The following is a 20,031-nucleotide window of genomic DNA, read 5'->3' as shown; positions in this document are numbered from 1 at the left end:
TGTTGCAATTTCAGTGTTGAGGAGTGAAGCTTTTGTAGTAAAAGAATCGGTATAACGTGTCATTTGCTGATCAAAAGCTCGGCTCATTTTGGCCTTAGTAGCGCAGTGGGTGGTCCTGGTCCCATCAGTGACAGGCTTTCCTGTATCTGTGTGCATAAGGACAAGGGTTGAGCGATTTTTGCTTCATTTAAAAACTTTGTTAACCCCTTCAGGACCCTGCCATTTTTCACCTTAAGGACCCGGCCATTTTTTTGCAAATCTAAGCTGTCCCTTTTGTGGTGATAACTTTTAAAATGCTTTTACTTATCCAGGCCATTCTGAGATTGTTTTCTCGTCACATATTGTACTTCATGGCAGTAGTACATTTGAGTTATTTTTAGTTATAAAAAGACAAAATTTCCCCCAAAAAATTGAAAAATTAGCAATTTTCAAATTTTACATTTCTCTGCTTTTAAACTAGATAGTGATCTCTCCCAAAATAGTTATTACTGTACATTCCCCATATGTCTACTTCATGTTTGGATCATTTTGTAAATGACATTGACTTTGTTAAAACGTTAGAAGGCTTATAAGTTTAGAAGCAAATCTTAAAGTTTTTAAGAATTTCCAAAACCAGATTTTTAAGGACCAGTTCAGTTATGATGGCCCAATTTTAGACACTACACCCCTTAAGATATTCAAAACTGATTTTACAAACGTTAACTCTTTAGGTGTTCTACAAGAATTAATATAGATTGCATTTCAGAATTTCCTTTTTTTTGGCAGATTTTACTTTTTAATCCATTTTTTTCCAGTAACAAAGCAAGGGTTAACAGCCAAACAAAACACTATTTATTGCCCTGGTTCTGTAGTTTACAGAAACACCCCACATGTGGTCGTAAACTACTGTACGGGCACACGGCAGGGCGCAGAAGGAAAGGAACGCCATATGGTTTTTGGAATGCAGATTTCACTGGAATAATTTTAAGTTGCCATGTTACATTTGAAGACCCCCTGATGCACCCCTAGAGTAGAAACTAAAATAAAAAAAAATGACCCCATTTTGGAAACTACGGCAGTGCTCCAGACTAAAAAAAATACCTGGTAGCCATTGGCTCCTGAACTGAAAAATTTAGGAGCCAAATCTAATTTTTAGTCGCCAAATCGAAACCGAATCTAAATTTTGGTATCGTGACAACGCTACGCCGATCAGATCGGCATAGGGTTGTTTTGATACCAAAATTTTGATTCGCTTTCGTCACCATAAAGTATTGCGATACTCAATACCGCGCAAAAAAAAACACCAAAAAAAGCCGCGTGCATTTTGCATATTATGAAATGTTCGGCCCATAATAGAGCAGTCCTATCCTATTTTTTGGGGTGACAAGGTGACTAAAAAATGGCGAATGCTCACCACATAGGAGATATTTTTTAATAATTTAATAGTTTGGACAGCGCTATGTAATATGTTTATTTATTATTTTATATATTTTATATGTAAAATTGGGAAAGGGGGGATTTAAACTTAATATTTTAGGGTACTTTCACACTAGTGTTTTTCTTTTCCGGCATAGAGTTCCGTCCTAGGGGCTCAATATCGGAAAAGAACTGATCAGTTTTATCCCCATGCATTCTGAATGGAGAGCGATCCATTTAGGATACATCAGGACGTCTTCAGTTCAGTCATTTTGACTGATCAGGCAAAAGAGAAAACCGCAGCATGCTACGGTTATATCTCCGGTGAAAAAACCCTGAAGATTTGCCTGAATGCCGGATCCAGCATTTTTCCCATAGGAATGTATTAGTGCCGGATCTGGCATTCAAAATACCAGAATGCACCTGCACTAAATCCGGACCCATTCACTTCTATGGGGCTGTGCACATGAGCGGTGATTTTCACACATCACTTGTGCGTTGCGTGAAAATCGCAGCATGCTCTATGTTGTGCGTTTTTCACGCAACGCAGGCCCCATAGAAGCTAATGGGGCTGCGTGAAAATCGCAAGCAAGTGCGGATGCGGTGCGATTTTCACTCATGGTTGCTAGGATAAAAGTCTATTCACTGTATTATTTTCCCTTATAACATGGTTCTAAGGGAAAATGATAGCATTCTTTAATACAGAATGCTTAGTAGAAGGTCAATATAATAAACATTGGTGGCGTAGTGCGCCCCCCTCCCCAGTTTGATAAACATTGGTGGCGCAGTGCGCCCCCCCCATATAAGAAACATTGGTGGCGCAGTGCGCACCCCCCCCCCCCCCAACACCCCAGTATAATAAACATTGGTAGCGCAGTGTGCCCCCTTCAATATAATAAACATTGGTGGCGCAGTGCGCAACACCCCAGTATAATAAACATTGGGGGGCGCAGTGTGCCCCCCTCAATATAATAAACATTGGTGGCGCAGTGCGCACCCCCAACACCCCAGTATAATAAACATTGGTGGCGCAGTGTGCCCCCCTCAATATAATAAACATTGGTGGCGCAGTGTGCCCCCCTCAATATAATAAACATTGGTGGCGCAGTGTGCCCCCCTCAATATAATAAACATTGGTGGCGCAGTGCGCCCCCCTCAATATAATAAACATTGGTGGCGCAGTGCGCCCCCCTCAATATAATGAACATTGGTGGCGCAGTGAGCAGTGCCAATGAGGGTTAAAAAAATAAAATAAAAATTAACTCACCTCCTCCAATTGGTCGTCTCCTGTTCTTTCTTCATGACCTGTCAAAGGACCTGTGATGACATCACTGTGCTCATCACATGATTCATCACCATGGTAATGGACCATGTGATGAGCTCAGTGACATCACCACAGGTCCTGAAGCAAGAACAGGAGACCGGCAGCTACTCGATCAACTGGAGGAGGTGAGTTAATTTTTTTTAATTATTCTTTAACCCTCATTGCCACTTCCCACTGTGCCACCAATGTTTCTTATACTGTGGGGGGCACACTGTGCCACCAATGTTTCTTATACTGTGGGGGGCACACTGTGCCACCAATGTTTATGTTGGGAGGGGGGCACACTGTGCCACCAATGTTTCTGATACTGGGGTGTGGGGGGGGGGGGGCACACTGTACAGGGAGTCTAAGAAAGAATCGAATGAGTCACTAACTAAGTCGGATCTTTAGTTCTTTTCACCTGTGACTCATTCGATTCTTTCTCCCTGTACTTGTCAGTGACTCAGAGCTGCTAGTGTTTGCCTCAGCTCTGATTGGTTGGTGGGCGGGGAGGGGAGGGGCTGGCAGAAGCAGCTTCCACTCTAGGATCAGATTACGCTCCTCCCGAGCCCCTCCCCTCCCTGCTGCCAGCGGCTCTGTGTGCTGTGACTCACTGCCTCAGGCTGAGGAGAACATCGGCGGCGGGGCAGAGAACTATCAGCTCCTGTGCCCGCCGCTGTTCAACGGCAGAGGGAGGGTCTAGTCGCAAATGGCGACAAGACTAAAAAGTCTTGTCGCCATTTGTAAATTCTAAGTCGCATTGGCGACCATTTTGGTCGCCATCTGGAGCCCTGTACGGGATAAGGTGGTAGTTTTGTTGGTACGATTTTTGGTTGCTCTATATTACACTTTTTGTCAGGCAAGGTAACAAAAAATAGTTTTTGGGCGCAGTTTTTATTTTTAGTTTTTTTACAATGTTCTTCTGACAGATTAGATCATGTGGTATTTTTATAGAGCAGGTTGTTACCGACGTGACAGTACTAAATATGACCGTTTTTTGTTTGTTTGTTTTACATAATAAAGCATTTATGAAAAAAGCTTCTGTAGGGGCTCACTTTTTTCGGTATGGGCTGACTGTTCGGCACTATTTTACTACATCGCTTTTATTTTTATTTTTTTACGGTGTTCACCTGAGGGGTTAGATCATGTGATATTTTTTATAGAGCAGGTTCTTACGGACACAGCGATACCTAATACTTTTTATTTATGTATGTTTTACACAATAACAGCATTTTTTAAACAAAAAAATCTTGTTTTAGTGTCTCCATATTCTGAGAGCCATAGTTTTTTTTTGCCTGACTGTTTTATGTAGGGTCTCATTTTTTGCAGGATGAGATGACTTTGTGATGTAAAGTGACAAATTATTGTTTTTTAGCAGTTTTTAATAAAAAAAAATTCTACGGAGTTCAGGTGAGGGGGTGGATCATGTGATATTTTTGTAGACGTGGCAAAAAAACAATGTCTGGTTTTTATATAACATATTTCTATATATGTCTATCTCTATATATATTATTATTTATTATTATTAAAATATATATATAATTTATTAATAATTTTATGTGTTTTTAGTTTGGGAAATTTAATGTTTTTACTTAAACTTAATCACAATTTTTATTATTATGAAAAACTTTTTTATTTTTGTCCCACTCTGGGACTTCAGCTTCTGGGGTCTGATCCCCTCTGCAATGCATTACAATACCACCTGTATTGTAATGCCTTGTCTGTCAGCTTTGATGCCGACAGCCTGCCTGAGAGGCCCAGCCTAAGGCCTCTTTCACAAGAACGATACAGATTAGCTCTGGGTGCATTCATGAAAACTCGCACCATTTTTCAAGCAAGTTCAGTCAGTTTTGTCTGCGATTGCGTTCAGTTGTTCAGTTTTTTCCGCGTAGGGGCAATGCGTTTTGATGAATTTTTCACGCGTGTGATGAAAAAAACTGAAGGTTTACAAACATCTCTTAGCAACCATCAGTGAAAAACCTTGTATCCGGATGCAATGCGTTTTTCACGCAGCCCCATCAACTTCTATGGGGCCAGGGCTACGTGAAAAATGCAGAATATAGAACATGCTGCGATTTTTCTCGCAATGCACAAGTGATGCGTGAAAAACAACACTCATGTACACAGACTCTTTTAAATGAACGGGTCAGGATTCCGTGCGGGTGCTATACGTTCCCATCATGCATTGCACCCGCACTTAAAAACTTGTTTGTGTGAAAGGGGCCTAAGGGCTGGATCTCACAGGCTTCCGTAGAAGGCAAGCTCCGATGCCTATGGAAGGCTTGCCTTCTCTGCCATCGGGTCCACATCACTGCAGCGCGGTGAAGCGTAGGGCATCCGTACCCTTCGCATGCTGCAGTCACCTTTTGACCGTCTTCACCGATGCAGCAGGAGCCCGGCTGTCAGTGACTGCACCCACACGGTTAGCCCGCCTTACATGTACGGCGCAGGTCCTTAAGCGGTTAATAATATGGGCTCCATTTTACTGTAAGATGTATGACCTCCGTGGAGGAGTCTGGTTCGGATACCGTAATCTGAGCCCAATTGGCTTAACCCTAACAGACGGGTGTCAGTCACTGGGTAGGATCGCCCTCTGGACCCATAAGCTTAAAAATTTGATCAGGAAAAGATAAGTTATACTGACTCTCTGCCCACAACATTACATATCGATCTGCTCCGCTCCTCCTGCTCTGTAACCTGCTGCTGAACGTGACAGGTTCCCTTTAAAAGGGGGTGCCGGCTCTCACACCCAATCTGATGTAGGTTGTGGAGAGACACTGTGTATCAGTTGCCATGGCAACCATCTGATGCCCAGCTACTTCTGTGCATGCGTTTTATACCAATTAAAAGGATTTTCCTCTGGATAGATCATCAGTATCTGATTGGTGGGGGGTCCAACACCTGGGAGTCTGGGACCACTGCCGATCAGCTGTTTGTGAAGGCACCAACGCTGCTGTGAGCACTGTGACCTTCTCTCTGCTAACCAGTAACGGCGCCCGTACATTGTATGGCGGCTGTGCTTTGTATCGTGCTCGGCCCCATTGACTTCTATGGGGCTGAGCTGCTCCTTGGCCACATGACTAATAAACGTGATGTCACATGGCTTAGGGCTACTGTGAGCTTATCAACGGGGGTCCCAGGTGTCGGACCCCCACCAGTCAGATACTGATGACCTATCCTGAGGATAGGTCATTAGTAATAAAGTCTCGGAAAACCCCTTTAATAAACCTCGGACAGCCCTGGTTCACCTAGAGCATTGTACTGATGCCCTGCCTAATAACAGGATCACACATGTCTGGCCACTTGTGTTCCTCCCCTCTGATTTCCAAAATGGTAAGCTGAATGCCACAGATTTATGCTGTCTAATATGTGGGGGTCTCCTAACTTTATTTATTTTTATTGGATTTCATTATGTCCAGGCTTTTCATCCCCTCTAAATACTCGCCCAGCCGGCAGCAGTCATCGAACTGAGCCCAGATGGATCCCCCAACATGATTATTTGCGGCCTCGAAATGGAGGGGGGGAGGGAAGCGCGCTTCTTCAGGCTGGTAGTGCCGAACGAGCCATAATTCAGCATTGATGGGTGATGGTGACTGGTTTCGGGCTCTTTTGTCCTATGCTCGGAGAGGAGATTTTTGTGTTGTCCTCTGCAGGATATTTATGTGAAGTGATGAGCTTAGCTGGTTACTTTAGCATTACATTACACGTTGGTTTATCATGCCTCTAAATCTTCGCTTCTGTCCGTTCTCATTTGCAGGAACATCACTTACAGCGCGCTATCTCGGCACAGCAAGTTTTTAGAGAAAAGAAAGAAACCATGGTCATTCCTGTCCCCGAAGCCGAGAGCAATGTCGTCTACTACAGTCGCCTGTACAAAGGAGAATTTAAACAGCCCAAGCAGTTCATTCACATTCAGCGTAAGTAAATCCCTTAAAGTGGCGGTGCGCCCTCCTTGTCACCCGTCCAGTTATCACACTGCTGCATCTGTTGCTTCTGAGCTCGTGAGCCACCTGGCCGCTGACACAGGAAGCCAAGTCTCAATGCCCTCTGTATAGACGCCGATCAGTTACTGACTCTTCACAATCTAGTCTCGTCCGTTTCCCCAGTTTCTGTGTAATATTATACCGCGCCATCCAGATGAAGAGCAACTTTGAACGCTCATTTGATATGCCTGCTGTAACGTGGCAGCTCTGCAAAAATGTTGTCCCTGGGTTTTTTGCTAAGCTCGACCCTTCATAAGGATTTCCTAAAGGATTTCACTATTTATGATTATGTCGGAGGACCCACCGTGATTGAGAAATTCAGAAAATGGCCAAAGCCTTCGTGCTTGCACCTTGCCTCGCTTCCTCAGCACATCCTTTTTGTTCTTTAATCTTCCTCCTTATTTTTCTTTTTTTCTTTAGTGACTTTTTACATCACCCATGTACATTCAAGATGGAGGATGAATGGAGAGAGTGGCCTCCTTGCTGCTACCATAACTGTCATAGAAGTGAATATACGGCCGCCTCTCCATTTACTCCTTGCCTGGATGCAGCAGCTGCATCTCCAAAAGGGATCGGGGGCTTCCCCATAGGTGCGGGTCCTTTTAAAGAGGTTTTTCGGTGATAATTGCGTTTTATCTAATGCCCGCAGCCTGATACAGATGGAGATAGTGGAGGATTGGAGCGGCAGGGAGCAGGGCCTTATATAAAATGCAATTATTACAGGGAAACCCATTTTTAAAGGCGGGACCCACATCTATCAGACAGTTATAACCCGTCCTTAATTGTCCGAGGCGGGAATAACCCTTTAATGGCAATTTATATATGTGTATTTTTAAAGGCGATATACCGGTAACCTCTCTTACTATGTTTGAGTGGAGAATCGGAGCACTTTCCCTGCGCTGTAGCGTGCAGGACGAGGACTGTTTGTTTACTGCTGTTGACGTCCCCGGCTTATTCTCAGTATGCTAGGTAGAGGCTTCTGCCCAGCAGTGATCGCGGTGACGTCACCTGCACTAATGGGCGCTCTCTAGCGCTGCCCTAACCTATAAACCAGCCTAGCGCAGCGCTAAAGACCGCCCATTTGTGCCTTTGACGTCACAAGTCTTACTGCTAGGTGGAAGTCTCCAGCTAGCATACCCATGTGAAGCCCGAAAATGAAGGGCAGCTTTTGTCCGGGTTCAGCTCTAAACCTGACAACCTCTTTAAGTTAGTATAAGGGTGCATTCACACGACCGTATTTTTGGCTCCGCATCCGTTCTGCAATTTTGCAGACAAGAATAGGCATTTCTATCATGGGGCCGGCTATATTCACACGGCCGGTATCCGTGTTTTGCAGACTGCAAAACACATACAGTCGTGTGAATGTAGCCTAAGACAGTCTGGTCATTGTAATAGACCTGTGACATTTATACAGCTTATATTGAGTAGCACAAAATTAAAATCCTAATAATCAAAATATCTTACCTGGTTACTAATTTTTTTGTTTTGTTATAAATTTGTTGCTCTGCCTGTTAGTTTCGCCATTGGTTTTAGTATTTTTTATTAACCCCTTTCCATTCATTTTAACTTGTAGCGTTTAATCTGGACAATGAGCAGCCAGATTATGATATGGACTCGGAAGATGAGACGTTGCTTAACCGACTCAACAGGAAGATGGAAATCAAACCACTGCAGTTTGAAACTATGATTGATAGGCTGGAAAAGGCAAGCTCCAATCAGGTAATTGGGGGAAACCGTACACCATTGGTATTAGAGGTCATCTTCACGGGCGTGCCGAACGTATCAAAACCGGAGCAATCCAAGGGGTTTCCTATGATATGTATCACAAGTTTCTCTCCGGATGCCTAGAACAATGGAGCTGTGGTCCCTTCTGGTTTTTGTTCTCTTTCCAAACCAGTGCCAGTTTTTACCAGCCACGGTTTTGGGAATTGCAACATAACCCTATCTAAAGGGTTTTTCTGAAGGAAGGGAAGCTATCGGTATAATATTATATACTTTCTGTCCTGAAACACTCCCCACCGTCCCATTTTCCTGACTACAGCAGTGATGTTTCCATATACCACATGTGACCACTGCAGCCAATCACTGTGCTGGAATCAGTGGTGGGCTGCAGCAGTCACATGTGGCATATCACTGCTCCAGCTAAAACATTACACTATGGGTGCAGGACCTAAGGGGGCTCCAGGAGGTAAACATTTTTTCTTTATTCCGATACCTTGCCTTTATTTAGAAATCGATCTGATAACCCCCTCTACCCTTTTAAGTGACACAGAAATGGTTTGGGATAATTACAGGGGGGGGGGGGGGGGGGGGGTGGCTGTAGTGAAATTTGTATAATATCATTTTGCTGCTTGTATATAATAGCTTCTTCTTTGCATTACGATTTTCAGCTTGTCACTCTTCAGGAAGCAAAGTTGCTGCTAAACGAGGATGATTACCTTATCAAATCTGTGTATGACTACTGGGTAAGAAAACGGAAAAACTGCAGGGGGCCTTCCCTCATCCCCCAAATCAAACAAGAGAAGCGCGACGGGTCCACCAACAATGACCCGTATGTTGCATTCCGGCGGAGAACTGAGAAGATGCAGACGCGGAAGGTCAGTTTTTGCCACAAGTGCCTCTTCCTTGTCATTCTGAATTATGGGTTGTCCGTTGTCATTCCTGTTTTTCCAATCTGTACAGTTTCTGTTTGATGTAAAATATTTGTACAATTTCCTGCAGAATCGGAAGAACGATGAAGCCTCTTATGAGAAGATGTTGAAGCTCAGGAGGGAGTTTAGCCGAGCCATTACTATTTTGGAAATGATCAAAAGAAGAGAGAAGACAAAGCGGGAATTGTTGCATTTGACATTGGAAGTGGTTGAGAAAAGGTGAAATCTTCCTTCTTTTTCTGATTACTACATCATGCCATATGCAACCAAAGAGCCAACTATACCCGCTCACTCTGCTCTACACAGTAATTTCTTATATTTTCCTTACCTTTTCTATGATAGGTATAATTTGGGCGACTTTGGAGGTGAAATTTTGAATGAAATTAAAATTCCGAAAGTCGAGAAGGAGGTTCATCCCATTCCAACGTCTCTTCACAATGGCAACCATCACAGAGTTTCTGAAAGCAAATCTAAGGTATGTTATGAAGAAATGTTACTGTCCCACCATTATTACATCACCTGCATCCTTCCATTTTGCACCACTATTTTATTTTCTCAGAGATTGCCTTATTGATTAAAGGGATTGTCCCATTAAGACAATGTATCCCCTATTCACAGAATAGGAATAAGTGTCTGATCAACAGAGATCTGACCACTAGGGCCTCCACCTATCACAAGAATGGGAGTCCATCCCCCATTTGAACAGGTCATGTTTGTGATCTTTTGAGCCATTCAAACAGGGAGCAGCGCTGCAGAGACTAGCTCAGTCTACTACAAAATGGATGGTGCTGTCTGCTTCCAGCACCGGACCTATTGTCGATCAGTGGGGGTGTAGGGTGTCTGACCCATGCCGATCAACTAGTGATGGCCTATGCTGAGGATCGACCATAACTTAATAAAAGATGGACAACCTCTTAAAATAATGTGCTGTGATAGTCACCCCCAAAGGTGCACAACCCCTTTAGGATGCTAAGGTTCCATTCACACGTCCATAATTTGGGTCCGTATTCGTTCAGCAATTTGCAGACCCATTCACTTTCAATGGGGTTGGAACGGATGCAAGTCCACATTTTAGGGATCCGCATTTTCGGGATCTGCATCTGTTTTTTCGGGATCCGCAATTTCGTTCCTGAAAAAAATAGAACATGTCCTATTCTTGTCCGCAATTGCGGACCAGAAAAGGCATTTTCTATTATAGTGTCTGTGATGTGCGGTCCGCAAATTGCGGATCGCACATTGTAGGTGTCCGTGTTTTGCGGATCCGCAAAACACTTACGGACGTGTGAATGGACCCTAATAGTTATGCAGAATTTTTGGTTGGATATGGAGTTTATGTAAATGGTGTTCAATGCTTTGGCTGGGATGCAGAAGTTTTGTTCATTGTTGCAAAGGGGTTTTGATTGCTATTAATTGTGCAAATTTATTTTTTAGAATAATCATCATCCTTCTCTGAAAGAGGATGTAGAAGTAGTCAGGATAAAGAAGAAATACCCAAAGAAGCCAAAAGCAGAGCCCATTGTGACCCCTCTGCCACAACCAGCCTCAGAGCCATTGCCAGTAATTAACAAGAGCGATATCAAGCAGTATGACTTCCACAGCTCCGATGATGAGGAGTTTCCACAGGTTGGTCTTATTGCAGGGGTTATAATCTTACAGATGGAGATCTGCAAGGCAAAAGCTGCTCTAATGTATGTGCATTCTTCAGGTACCCTCTCCGGTGTCTGAGCTGGAAGAAGAGAATGACCCCGATGGGCCATTTGCCTTCCGGAGAAGAACTGGATGCCAGTATTATGCCGTAAGACTGTCAATTTATTTCAAAATCTAGGAAGCTGAAATGTGACTTTTTTGCCGTTGTTTAGTTAGCAAATGCAAGGAAATAAAAAAAAGTTCTGCAATGTTTAGTCTTTCCACCATGGTCTCAGGCTGTCCATGGGCTTTGTGCTAGTTTTGCAGCTTTGCTGTATTGAACCTGACACGCATCCTTTTTACATGTGTCAATGTGTGTTCTGCTAGTCGGTACTCCCTGTAAGCCTCTGTAGCAAATGAGTGGGAAAGTTCGGGACATGGGCAGTGTTCTCTCTAAGCTGGATAATACAGCTTCCTAATAATTAGCATCTAAAGGGGTATTTCCATCACATACAATGGGGGCATAACACTAGGATTTGGCCCAATTGTCTGATAGGTGTGGGACCCGAACCTACAAGGAGAAAGGAGCAGAGAGAGCTGTGGCTGGAGGACCCCGGGGTTTCCCGGGGTCGGTCCACCACCAGGCGCTGCTTCCATACAAGTGAATAGGAGCAGCCCCTGCTCCCATTAATTTCTATGGGGTAGACAGAAATGGCCGAGCCAGCACTCGGCTATTTTCGGCGACCCCATCGAAATGAATGGAGGGTGGCTGTGCAGTGCATTCATGTTGTAGGTGCGGGTCCCAGAGGTGGGACCTGCACCTATCAGACAATGGGGGCATAGCCTAGCGATATGCCCTCATTGTATGTGATGGTAAAACCCCCTTTAAGCAGTCAGATATACAGGGCCACATAAAATACAAGCAAATAGTACTAGACAACATCCTGGTCTAGCACAGTTTAGATTGTATATATCTCTGGTGGTGTAGGGCAGTGAAGGGGCTAGTGTCTGCTCCCATGGTGGTCTGTGACACTAGGTGTTGGTGTCAGCATCCCTGGTGACCTATGGCAAAGAAAATGTTATTGTCAATATTGTTGGTGATCTAGGACAGCGAAGAGGTTAATGGCAGTATACCTGGAGGTCTAGGGCTTTGAGGGTTACTGGTATCTTTGGTGCTTTAAGGGAGAGAAGGATGTTAATACTAAATACCTAGGGTCCAGTAGTTACTTGCCTCTCCAAGCTCAACATGGCCCTGGTTGTAACAAGAGCGAGAACAATAGAGCGAGAGGACGGTGTAGCTGTGCCACTGCACAGTTTCCTCTTTGATCAGGCAGATCGATTCGGGTGCATTGTACAGTTAGGTCTGCTGAGGAGCACAGGTTCTCTGTAGGGGTGTACAGTTTGTAGGGAACTGTGCTTCTAGTATATGGTCAAACAGAGTTAATGTTGAGGCTTTTTTTTGTATTTTAATTTATATACTATATACTTATTGTTGGTCTGTGTTCTTCTTTAGCCACGATTGGACCAAATTGATGATCCTTCCGATTTGTCAGGATTGGCTAGGCTTCGGTATAAGCATTGCTTAACCACTCTTACAGTCCCCAGACGGTGTATAGGGTTTGCAAGAAGACGACTGGGCCGAGGTGGAAGGTAAATGATTTAACAGTTAGTTCAGGGTGGTTAAAGAGGTATTCCAGTGATGGATATGACCTCATTTTACGATCAGTGGGGGGTCTGACCTCTTGGTCCCTCATCGATCCTGAGAATAAAGGTGTCACAGCACTGCGTCCCTTCTAAGTTTTCCCTGCTCGGTGGCACCCGAACCACCCAACTGAATTTGGCTGTGCCGCAGTTGCCAGCAGGGCTGGTGGCTGGTGCGGCGATGTGCAGGAAGAACTTAGAAGTAGACACAGCTCTGCAGCCCTTCATTCTTAAGAATGGTTCGAGCTGGTGAAGGCTTATTCTACCCATTATAAGATGGGAATAACCATTTAGCCTGTGTGGCTTTATCTAAAATATCTCATCACTTTGAAAGAATTCACAAATGCACGGAATTAAAGCATTATTATGCTCTCTCATTGCGTTTCAGGGTTATAATGGACCGGTTATCCACACAGCACGACTCCACCCTAACGCAGCTTGACCCCGAAATGTTGTCTACTTTTTCAAGCTCTTCCGAAATTGCACATTCACCTCCCGATATCTCATGGACCAATGCTTCCGATAACCATTGTGAAAACAGACTGTCTCTATCTGATATCTTAAGCAATATTAAGTCGTGTCGACTGCAGTGTTTCCAGCCAAGGCGAATACATTTTCAAGACGGCGATGGCGAAGAATGTACCTCAAGGCTAGTAGGACATGCCATGAGCATTAAGCGAGCGTTACTGAGCACCAGCAAGAACGGACTGACAGGTAAAATTTTGTCCTTTCTGTTTCACATGGAGCTCTGTCGTGTTAGCTCAATGCTGATGGACAGTAATGTGGTCAGTGATTCCTGTCACTATAGAGCACATGTAACACTGTCGATCAGTTTTGCTGGGAAAATGTTGCATTTTAGTGCAGCAGTATGAATGAGGATGTCTTCAATGGCTATAGAAGCAGTTAGATGGAACACGTGTGTGCGCAGCCTGGGTCACTACTGGGGTACGGCTGTCAAGAGGAAAATCTACGATTTCTGTGTTTCTGCACCAAAAAATGCATTTGTTACTTTTGTTTTTTGGTGCAGATTTGTTGCTGACTTTCAGCAGATCTCACCCTTTCTTTGGAAAGGGTGAAATCTGCACCAAAAAAAAGCAAATATAATTGACATGCTTTGGATTTCTACATCTGTACAGCAAGTCAGTTTCCGCACAGGAAAAAAAAAAAAAAGCAACTTGTATATGAGAATTGTCCAATTTTGTTCAGTTTGCTGGTACTGTATTACACTGCGCTTTTTCCTCTTGAGAATTCGCGTGGGAAAAAGACTCTTAATACGCAATGTGCGCAGGTACCCTTGGGGTATACTCTCATGCGGCAGATAGGTTGCAGAATTGTCTGCAACTGTCCTATGGGCTTGCAGAAATCCAAAAGCTTGCCACCTAAACAACTTCCTCAGATGTAAGGAACTGATTTGCAGTTAAATATAACCTTAAAAGGGTTTTTCGAGACCGTAAGTAATATAGACATTCTGTGCATAGGAGCGGTTGAATTAAGTAGTTTAAGGCTATGTCACACATTTGGGGATTTTTGATTGAACCTTATTAAAAATTTAGAGCTTAAATAAGTGTTTATGACCTTTTTAGTAATTTAGAGATGAGGTTTATGAAATGACTGGCACAAAGGGAACACGCAGCTCGACAGCTAATCCTTTTTAACAGAATGGCTCACTTTTTTTTTTTTTTTTTTTTTTTTTTTTTTATATAAAGTAAAAAATTATTTTTAGCCCAAAATGAGTAAAATGCAGTCATAAAAAAAAAATAAAATACTCCGAATTATGGAGAATTGGTTAAGTAAAATGTAAAGATTATCACAAAAAATGTTAGTAAATGGAAAAAGTAAATAAAAACCTACAGCTGTTCCCACAAAAACAAAGCCTTCAAACAGCTTTGATAAGTTATGGCCCAAAATAAGCTGGCCCATAAGATGCTCAATAGAATTCGGCCTGCGCATTCCCTGGCTATGACTGTGTCTTGATATCATTTTCTGACTTTTCATGGTGCCTCACTTCCAGGCTTCTTCCATACGTGGAGTAACACACCTTGTTTTGCAGTCACAGGGGGCATCACAGAAGAACAGTTCCAGACGCATCAGCAGCAGTTAGTACAGATGCAAAAACAGCAGCTGGCGCAGCTCCAACAGAAGCAGCAATCCCAGCAGTCGTCACAGCAGATCAATCCAAACGCACAGGTACCGTAGCGCTCGGGTTCCCTGTGCTGTGCCTGAAGCAGGGTTCTACTTCTCAGCACTAACCTGTTTGTGATGCATCTTGAACAGAAGGGGCGTCTTGACAGATCTCCTAACCCTCGTGGAGGCTGACCGAAGGGACGCTAACGAGCAATGGCTGCATTTAATACTAAATTTCCCTTGTAGCGGTCGCTGCAGAAAAAAAAAGTTGCAGACAGCACCTTCCCCCAGTAAAATGAGTGGTTTGTTTGACATAACACATTTCACCTAGAAAGTTAGAAATTACATTTTTGTGATAACTCCCACCTCCCCCACCCCCACACACTCTTTAAAGGGAATCTGTCACCATGAAATTCACGGTCAAGTCAGGCCCAGTGCATTGTAGGACCAATTTTAATTTGTATGAAAATGTACAGTCAAGTGCACCGAAGGCAGGCCCAAGCCTCTCCATGCACCTATGCTCTTCCTGCTTCTTCTGCCAGCTCCTCCTTCTCGATTGACAGGCCGGGTTCCTGCATGATCATCTTGCCTGCCCTGTCCATCAAGGGGAGGGAGGAGGAGCAAGGGTGCACGGAGTGCATTTAACTACAAATTTGCATATGGATTAAATGTTGCATATGGTTTAAAAGTACCTTTTCTTCAGAATCCAGGTATTCTAGCCCTAAAGGCATAGCGCCTTGTTTTAACAGGGAGTTTCCTGGTGACAGACTCCCTTTTGTAGTTCATGAATATTTGAAAACCGTTAATTGTGGTGGTAACATCCCTTTTGTGCACTGAATTGAGAATTCAAACAAGGTCTCGCTAGCACCATCTACAGGTCATCAGATGTACTTTGCTTGATTTTTAAAAGGAACAGGGGAGAGTTCAGTATAGAATATACAATACACGAGGTCCCTTTTTTATTTGATTCCGAAAACTGATTTTATCATCCTTAGGGCCTTGGTAATTCTGACTGCATGTCCAAGACACTGGACTCCGCTAGTGCCCACTTTGCTGCATCCGCCGTTATTAATTCGCCTACACCAGGACGCAGTGAAGTGAACAAGGATCAAAGTACCAGCCACAGCAACCTGAACGGCGTCGTACAACATCCAGGAGGTAAGCGTAGGCCACGGTGAAAGCGGTTTTCAAAATGTGGTCAGCTGTTTGTCTGCAAGCCATCACCTGCTTGTTGATGGTTTCCCAACAATCTACTTTTTAAAATCTATTTTTATTCTTTATGTTGCTTATAATAACCATATAATTTCCTGCAGTAGCAATGTATGTTTTCCATGTACCTAATTGCATCAGGGTATAGAATATATATTTTTTTTTAATGGGCTTATTGTCATTGCGCAGTTGGGACTTTTTTGATCCGTATTCTGGGGGTGCTCTCCAGGTTTATGTTCAGTACATGGATGTAAACTGAGTCTCATCCTGTTCTTTAGAAATCCATGTTCCTAAAAATGATTTGTGTATCTGTCTCGTCTTTATGCTTACCAGATGCTATTCTTATGTTTTCCAGGGGCTAACAAAACGCTGTACTCTGCAAACGTGGCGCTATCATCCAGCCCAGGGATCTCCACCGTTCAGCTTGTTCGGACAGTTGGACACCCCACCTCTAACCACTTAATCCCAACATTGTGCACAAGTAGTCCCCAGACTCTTCCTATGAGTAACTCCTGCCTAACGAACACCGTTCACTTCAACAACCTCAGTGTTGTGTCACCTGTCAATGTGCATATCAATACAAGGACTTCTGCACCATCTCCCACAGCCTTAAAACTCGCCACAGTTGCTGCCAGCATGGATCGAGTGCCAAAGGTTACTCCAAGCAGTGCCATCAGCAGCATAGCCAGGTGTGTGTTGTGAGCTGAACTTGCTTTTGCCCCCTTATGACCAGTAAATGTAAGGCTCTGTTAACACTGCCATCTTTGATTTCTTCAGGAGTTCTGGTTCTGACTGCAATAGTAATGCAGTCCACATTGCTATTCACGTCGCCAGGAAATGTGGCTGACCCCCACTACACATTAAAGGGGTTCTCTGAGACTTTTATCCAGAAGATAGGTCATCAGTATAAGTCTGGAAAACCCCCTTTAAGTCCACGGGTCACATCAGGACTCGTTGGGTGTCTAGCTTGTCATGGATTTGCTATAAATACTCTAGGGTCAACAGAGCCTTAAAGGGAATGTGTCATTAGAAAATGACCTATTGTTTAAATCACATTTTTGTTGCCAATCTTTATATTTAAATAAAAACCTGCAGTTTTTGCACTGGCCAATAAGCCTAATAATAGGCGCCGCTTTCTGTTGTGTACAAATCACTTTTCTGCAGTTATCTCCTTATTACAGGCTGGATTAGAATGACAGATATCACCTCTGTGTATAGATAAGACAGGGTCCTCCATTTGCAATAGGTGATATTAGGGATGTCCCGATACCATTTTTTTTTTTTTTTTGTTTGTTTTTTTTAGACAGAGTACGAGTACCGATACTTTTAAGTACTCACCGATACCAATTATAACAATTAAATAAATAACACATTTATTTTGTGACCACTGAACAACCAAAAGTCCAAAAAACAGCCCCCAGCCTTTGATCAGCACCCCAGCCTCTCCCTCTGCCTCTATCAGCCCCCTCTGGTAACTCGACCCCCTCCCCCCAGTATTAATCATTGGTGGCAGTGGCCACAGGGGCCCCCTCCTCCCCCCCCGTCATTGGTGGCAGTGTGCAGTTCCAATCGGAGTCCCAGCAGTGTAATGTTGGGGCTCCGATCGGTTACCATGGCAGCCAGGATGCTACAGAAGTCCTGGCTGCCATTGTATGTTAGTGAGCAGCATTATACTCACGTGCGCCGTGGCCGCCAAGCGCTCCTTCTTCTGTCTGTGCGGCGCATTGCTAATGCTTATAGCATTAGCAATGCGCCGCACAGACCTATGAGAAGGAGCGCCCGGCGCCACGGCGCACGTGAGTATAATGCTGCTCACTAACAAGAGGACCTTTCACTAGCTTAAAAACTAACTATATCAGTGGGCAGAGCGGCGCCCAGGGGCCCCCCTGCACTTACTAGTATGTCTGGGCGCCGCTCCGTTCGCCCGGTATAGGCTCCGGTGTCTGCAGCTCCCTCTGTTGTACTGGGCGTAGTTTTTGTATTAGGCCCCTTTCACACGGGCGAGTTTTCCGTGCGGGTGCGATGCGTGCGGTGAACGTATTGCACCCGCACTGAATCCTGACCCATTCATTTTTATAGGGGTGTGCACATGAGCGTTGATTTTCACGCATCACTTGTGCGTTGAGTGAAAATCGCAGCATGCTCTATATTGTGCGATTTTCATAGAAGTGAATGGGGTGCGTGAAAATCGCATAGCATCCGCAAGCAAGTGCGGATGCGGTGCGATTTTCACGCATGGTTGCTAGGTGACAGTCTAGTCACTGTATTATTTTCCCTTATAACATGGTTATAAGGGAAAATAATAGCATTCTGACTACAGAATGCATAGTATAATAGTGCTGGAGGGGTTAAAAAAAAAAAGTTAACTCACCTTCTCCTCTTGATCGCGTAGTTCCCGGTCTCTTTACTTCTTGAATGATGAGCTGTGGGCTAAATGACCTGTGGTGACGTCAGATTACATGCTCCATCACCACGGTGATGGACCATGTGATTGGAGCATGTGATCTGACGTCACCAAAGGTCATTTAGCCCACAGCTCATCATTCTAGAAGTAAAGAGACCGGGAACTACGCGATCAAGAGGAGAAGGTGAGTTAACTTTCTTTAAAAAAAAAATTTAACCCTTCCAGCACTATTTATACTATGCATTCTGTATTCAGAATGCTATTATTTTCCCTTATAACCATGTTATAAGGGAAAATAATACAATCTTCAGAACATCAATCCCAAGTCCGAACTTCTGTGAAGAAGTTCGTATTTGGGTACCAAACATGCGCGATTTTTCTCACGTGAGTGCAAAACGCATTACATTGTTTTGCACTTGCGTGGAAAAATCGTGCATTTTCCCGCAACGCACCCGCCTCTTATCCGGGCCAAAAATAAGACACCCGTGTGAAAGGGGCCTTAGGGTTGGCCCTTGCTGCAGCGCTGGCCAATCGTAGCGCACCGCTCATAGCCTGGGAGTCCCAGAATATTACCGGCACACGACCTCTGAGAGGACGCTGTGATCCGTGCAATTAACCCCTCAGGTGCCACACCTGAGGGGTTAATTGCGCGGATCACAGCATCCTCTCAAAGGTCGGGTGCCGGTAATGCGAGTCACAGAATTCCTTCCCCCACACCGAACTGCTGAGCGCCGCCGCAAGCGGCCAGCAGGTATCGGCAGTGGTATCGGGGACATTTGCACGAGTACAAGTACTCTGCGAATGTCCAGCATCTGTCCCGATACTGGTATCTGTACCGGGACATCCCTAGGTGATATCACAGCTTATCTACTACCTACTGACCTCTGCACAGGTCACAGAGCGTGTCTAGAAAACTCTCCCATAGAAGTCAATGAGGTCCCCTCCAGACCATTGTGTCTATGAACCATGGGGCTGCCGTAAAGCAATTCTTTAAATGCTGTTAAGAACAACTCAGGCAAGAAGGCCGCCTCCATAATCATGTTCAGGAAATAAAATAAAAACTGTAGTAAGAAAATTCAAAATGATTATAAAGAAAGGAGCGGTGTTAAAATCTGGTTGTAACTGGCAGAAAAGTAATTTTGGTGACACATTTCCTTTGACTTCTGCTGCAGGTTTGCAGTTAACTGCTGCACTAGACAATGTGGCTGGTCCGCGTGTGGCCACCTGCTGTGGGTTCCTAGTGGAAATTGTGGTAAAAAGGGGTCCGCATCCGTATGTCCATTCCGTTGCATCCGCAAAGTCATTGAACATATCGCGTTCTTGTCCGCATTACGGAAAAGGATAGGAATGTTCTATTATGGGACGGACTTTGCGGAATGCAAAACGTGCAACGTTCACGTGCACGAGCCTTTAGAAAAATGGCTGCTTTCCTACAAAAACAGCGCGACTCCTGGGTACTGGTTGTGTCGGCCTTATTCACTTCCATGAAGCCGAGCTGCTATTCCAGACAGCCGCTAACCCCAGACCAGTGTGGCGCTGGTTTAGAAAGGCAATTGCCGTGTTTTTTTTTTGTTTTTTTTTTTACCCCTTTTATTCCATTCTCCTGCCTGGTTAGACCATGGAGCAGATATAAGG

The 20,031-nt window shown here is 44.2% G+C and overlaps 1 protein-coding gene across 1 annotated transcript in view; it reads left to right on the top strand.

Moving 5' to 3' along the window:
• EPC2 (enhancer of polycomb homolog 2) overlaps nucleotides 1-20,031 on the top strand; it is a 75,093-nt gene that overhangs the window by 52,476 nt on the left and 2,586 nt on the right. The window contains exons 2-13 of the mRNA XM_044303236.1: nucleotides 6,456-6,615; nucleotides 8,255-8,400; nucleotides 9,072-9,278; nucleotides 9,403-9,551; nucleotides 9,675-9,807; nucleotides 10,764-10,955; nucleotides 11,038-11,127; nucleotides 12,472-12,608; nucleotides 13,048-13,373; nucleotides 14,710-14,846; nucleotides 15,779-15,941; nucleotides 16,348-16,681. Coding sequence (XP_044159171.1) covers nucleotides 6,456-6,615; nucleotides 8,255-8,400; nucleotides 9,072-9,278; nucleotides 9,403-9,551; nucleotides 9,675-9,807; nucleotides 10,764-10,955; nucleotides 11,038-11,127; nucleotides 12,472-12,608; nucleotides 13,048-13,373; nucleotides 14,710-14,846; nucleotides 15,779-15,941; nucleotides 16,348-16,681 — 2,174 coding nt within the window. The remainder of the gene's footprint in view (nucleotides 1-6,455; nucleotides 6,616-8,254; nucleotides 8,401-9,071; nucleotides 9,279-9,402; nucleotides 9,552-9,674; nucleotides 9,808-10,763; nucleotides 10,956-11,037; nucleotides 11,128-12,471; nucleotides 12,609-13,047; nucleotides 13,374-14,709; nucleotides 14,847-15,778; nucleotides 15,942-16,347; nucleotides 16,682-20,031) is intronic.

The sequence above is a fragment of the Bufo gargarizans genome, chromosome 8, assembly GCF_014858855.1.
Source record: "Bufo gargarizans isolate SCDJY-AF-19 chromosome 8, ASM1485885v1, whole genome shotgun sequence".
Taxonomy (NCBI): domain Eukaryota; kingdom Metazoa; phylum Chordata; class Amphibia; order Anura; family Bufonidae; genus Bufo; species Bufo gargarizans.
This window is presented reverse-complemented; position numbering and strand designations above follow the sequence as displayed.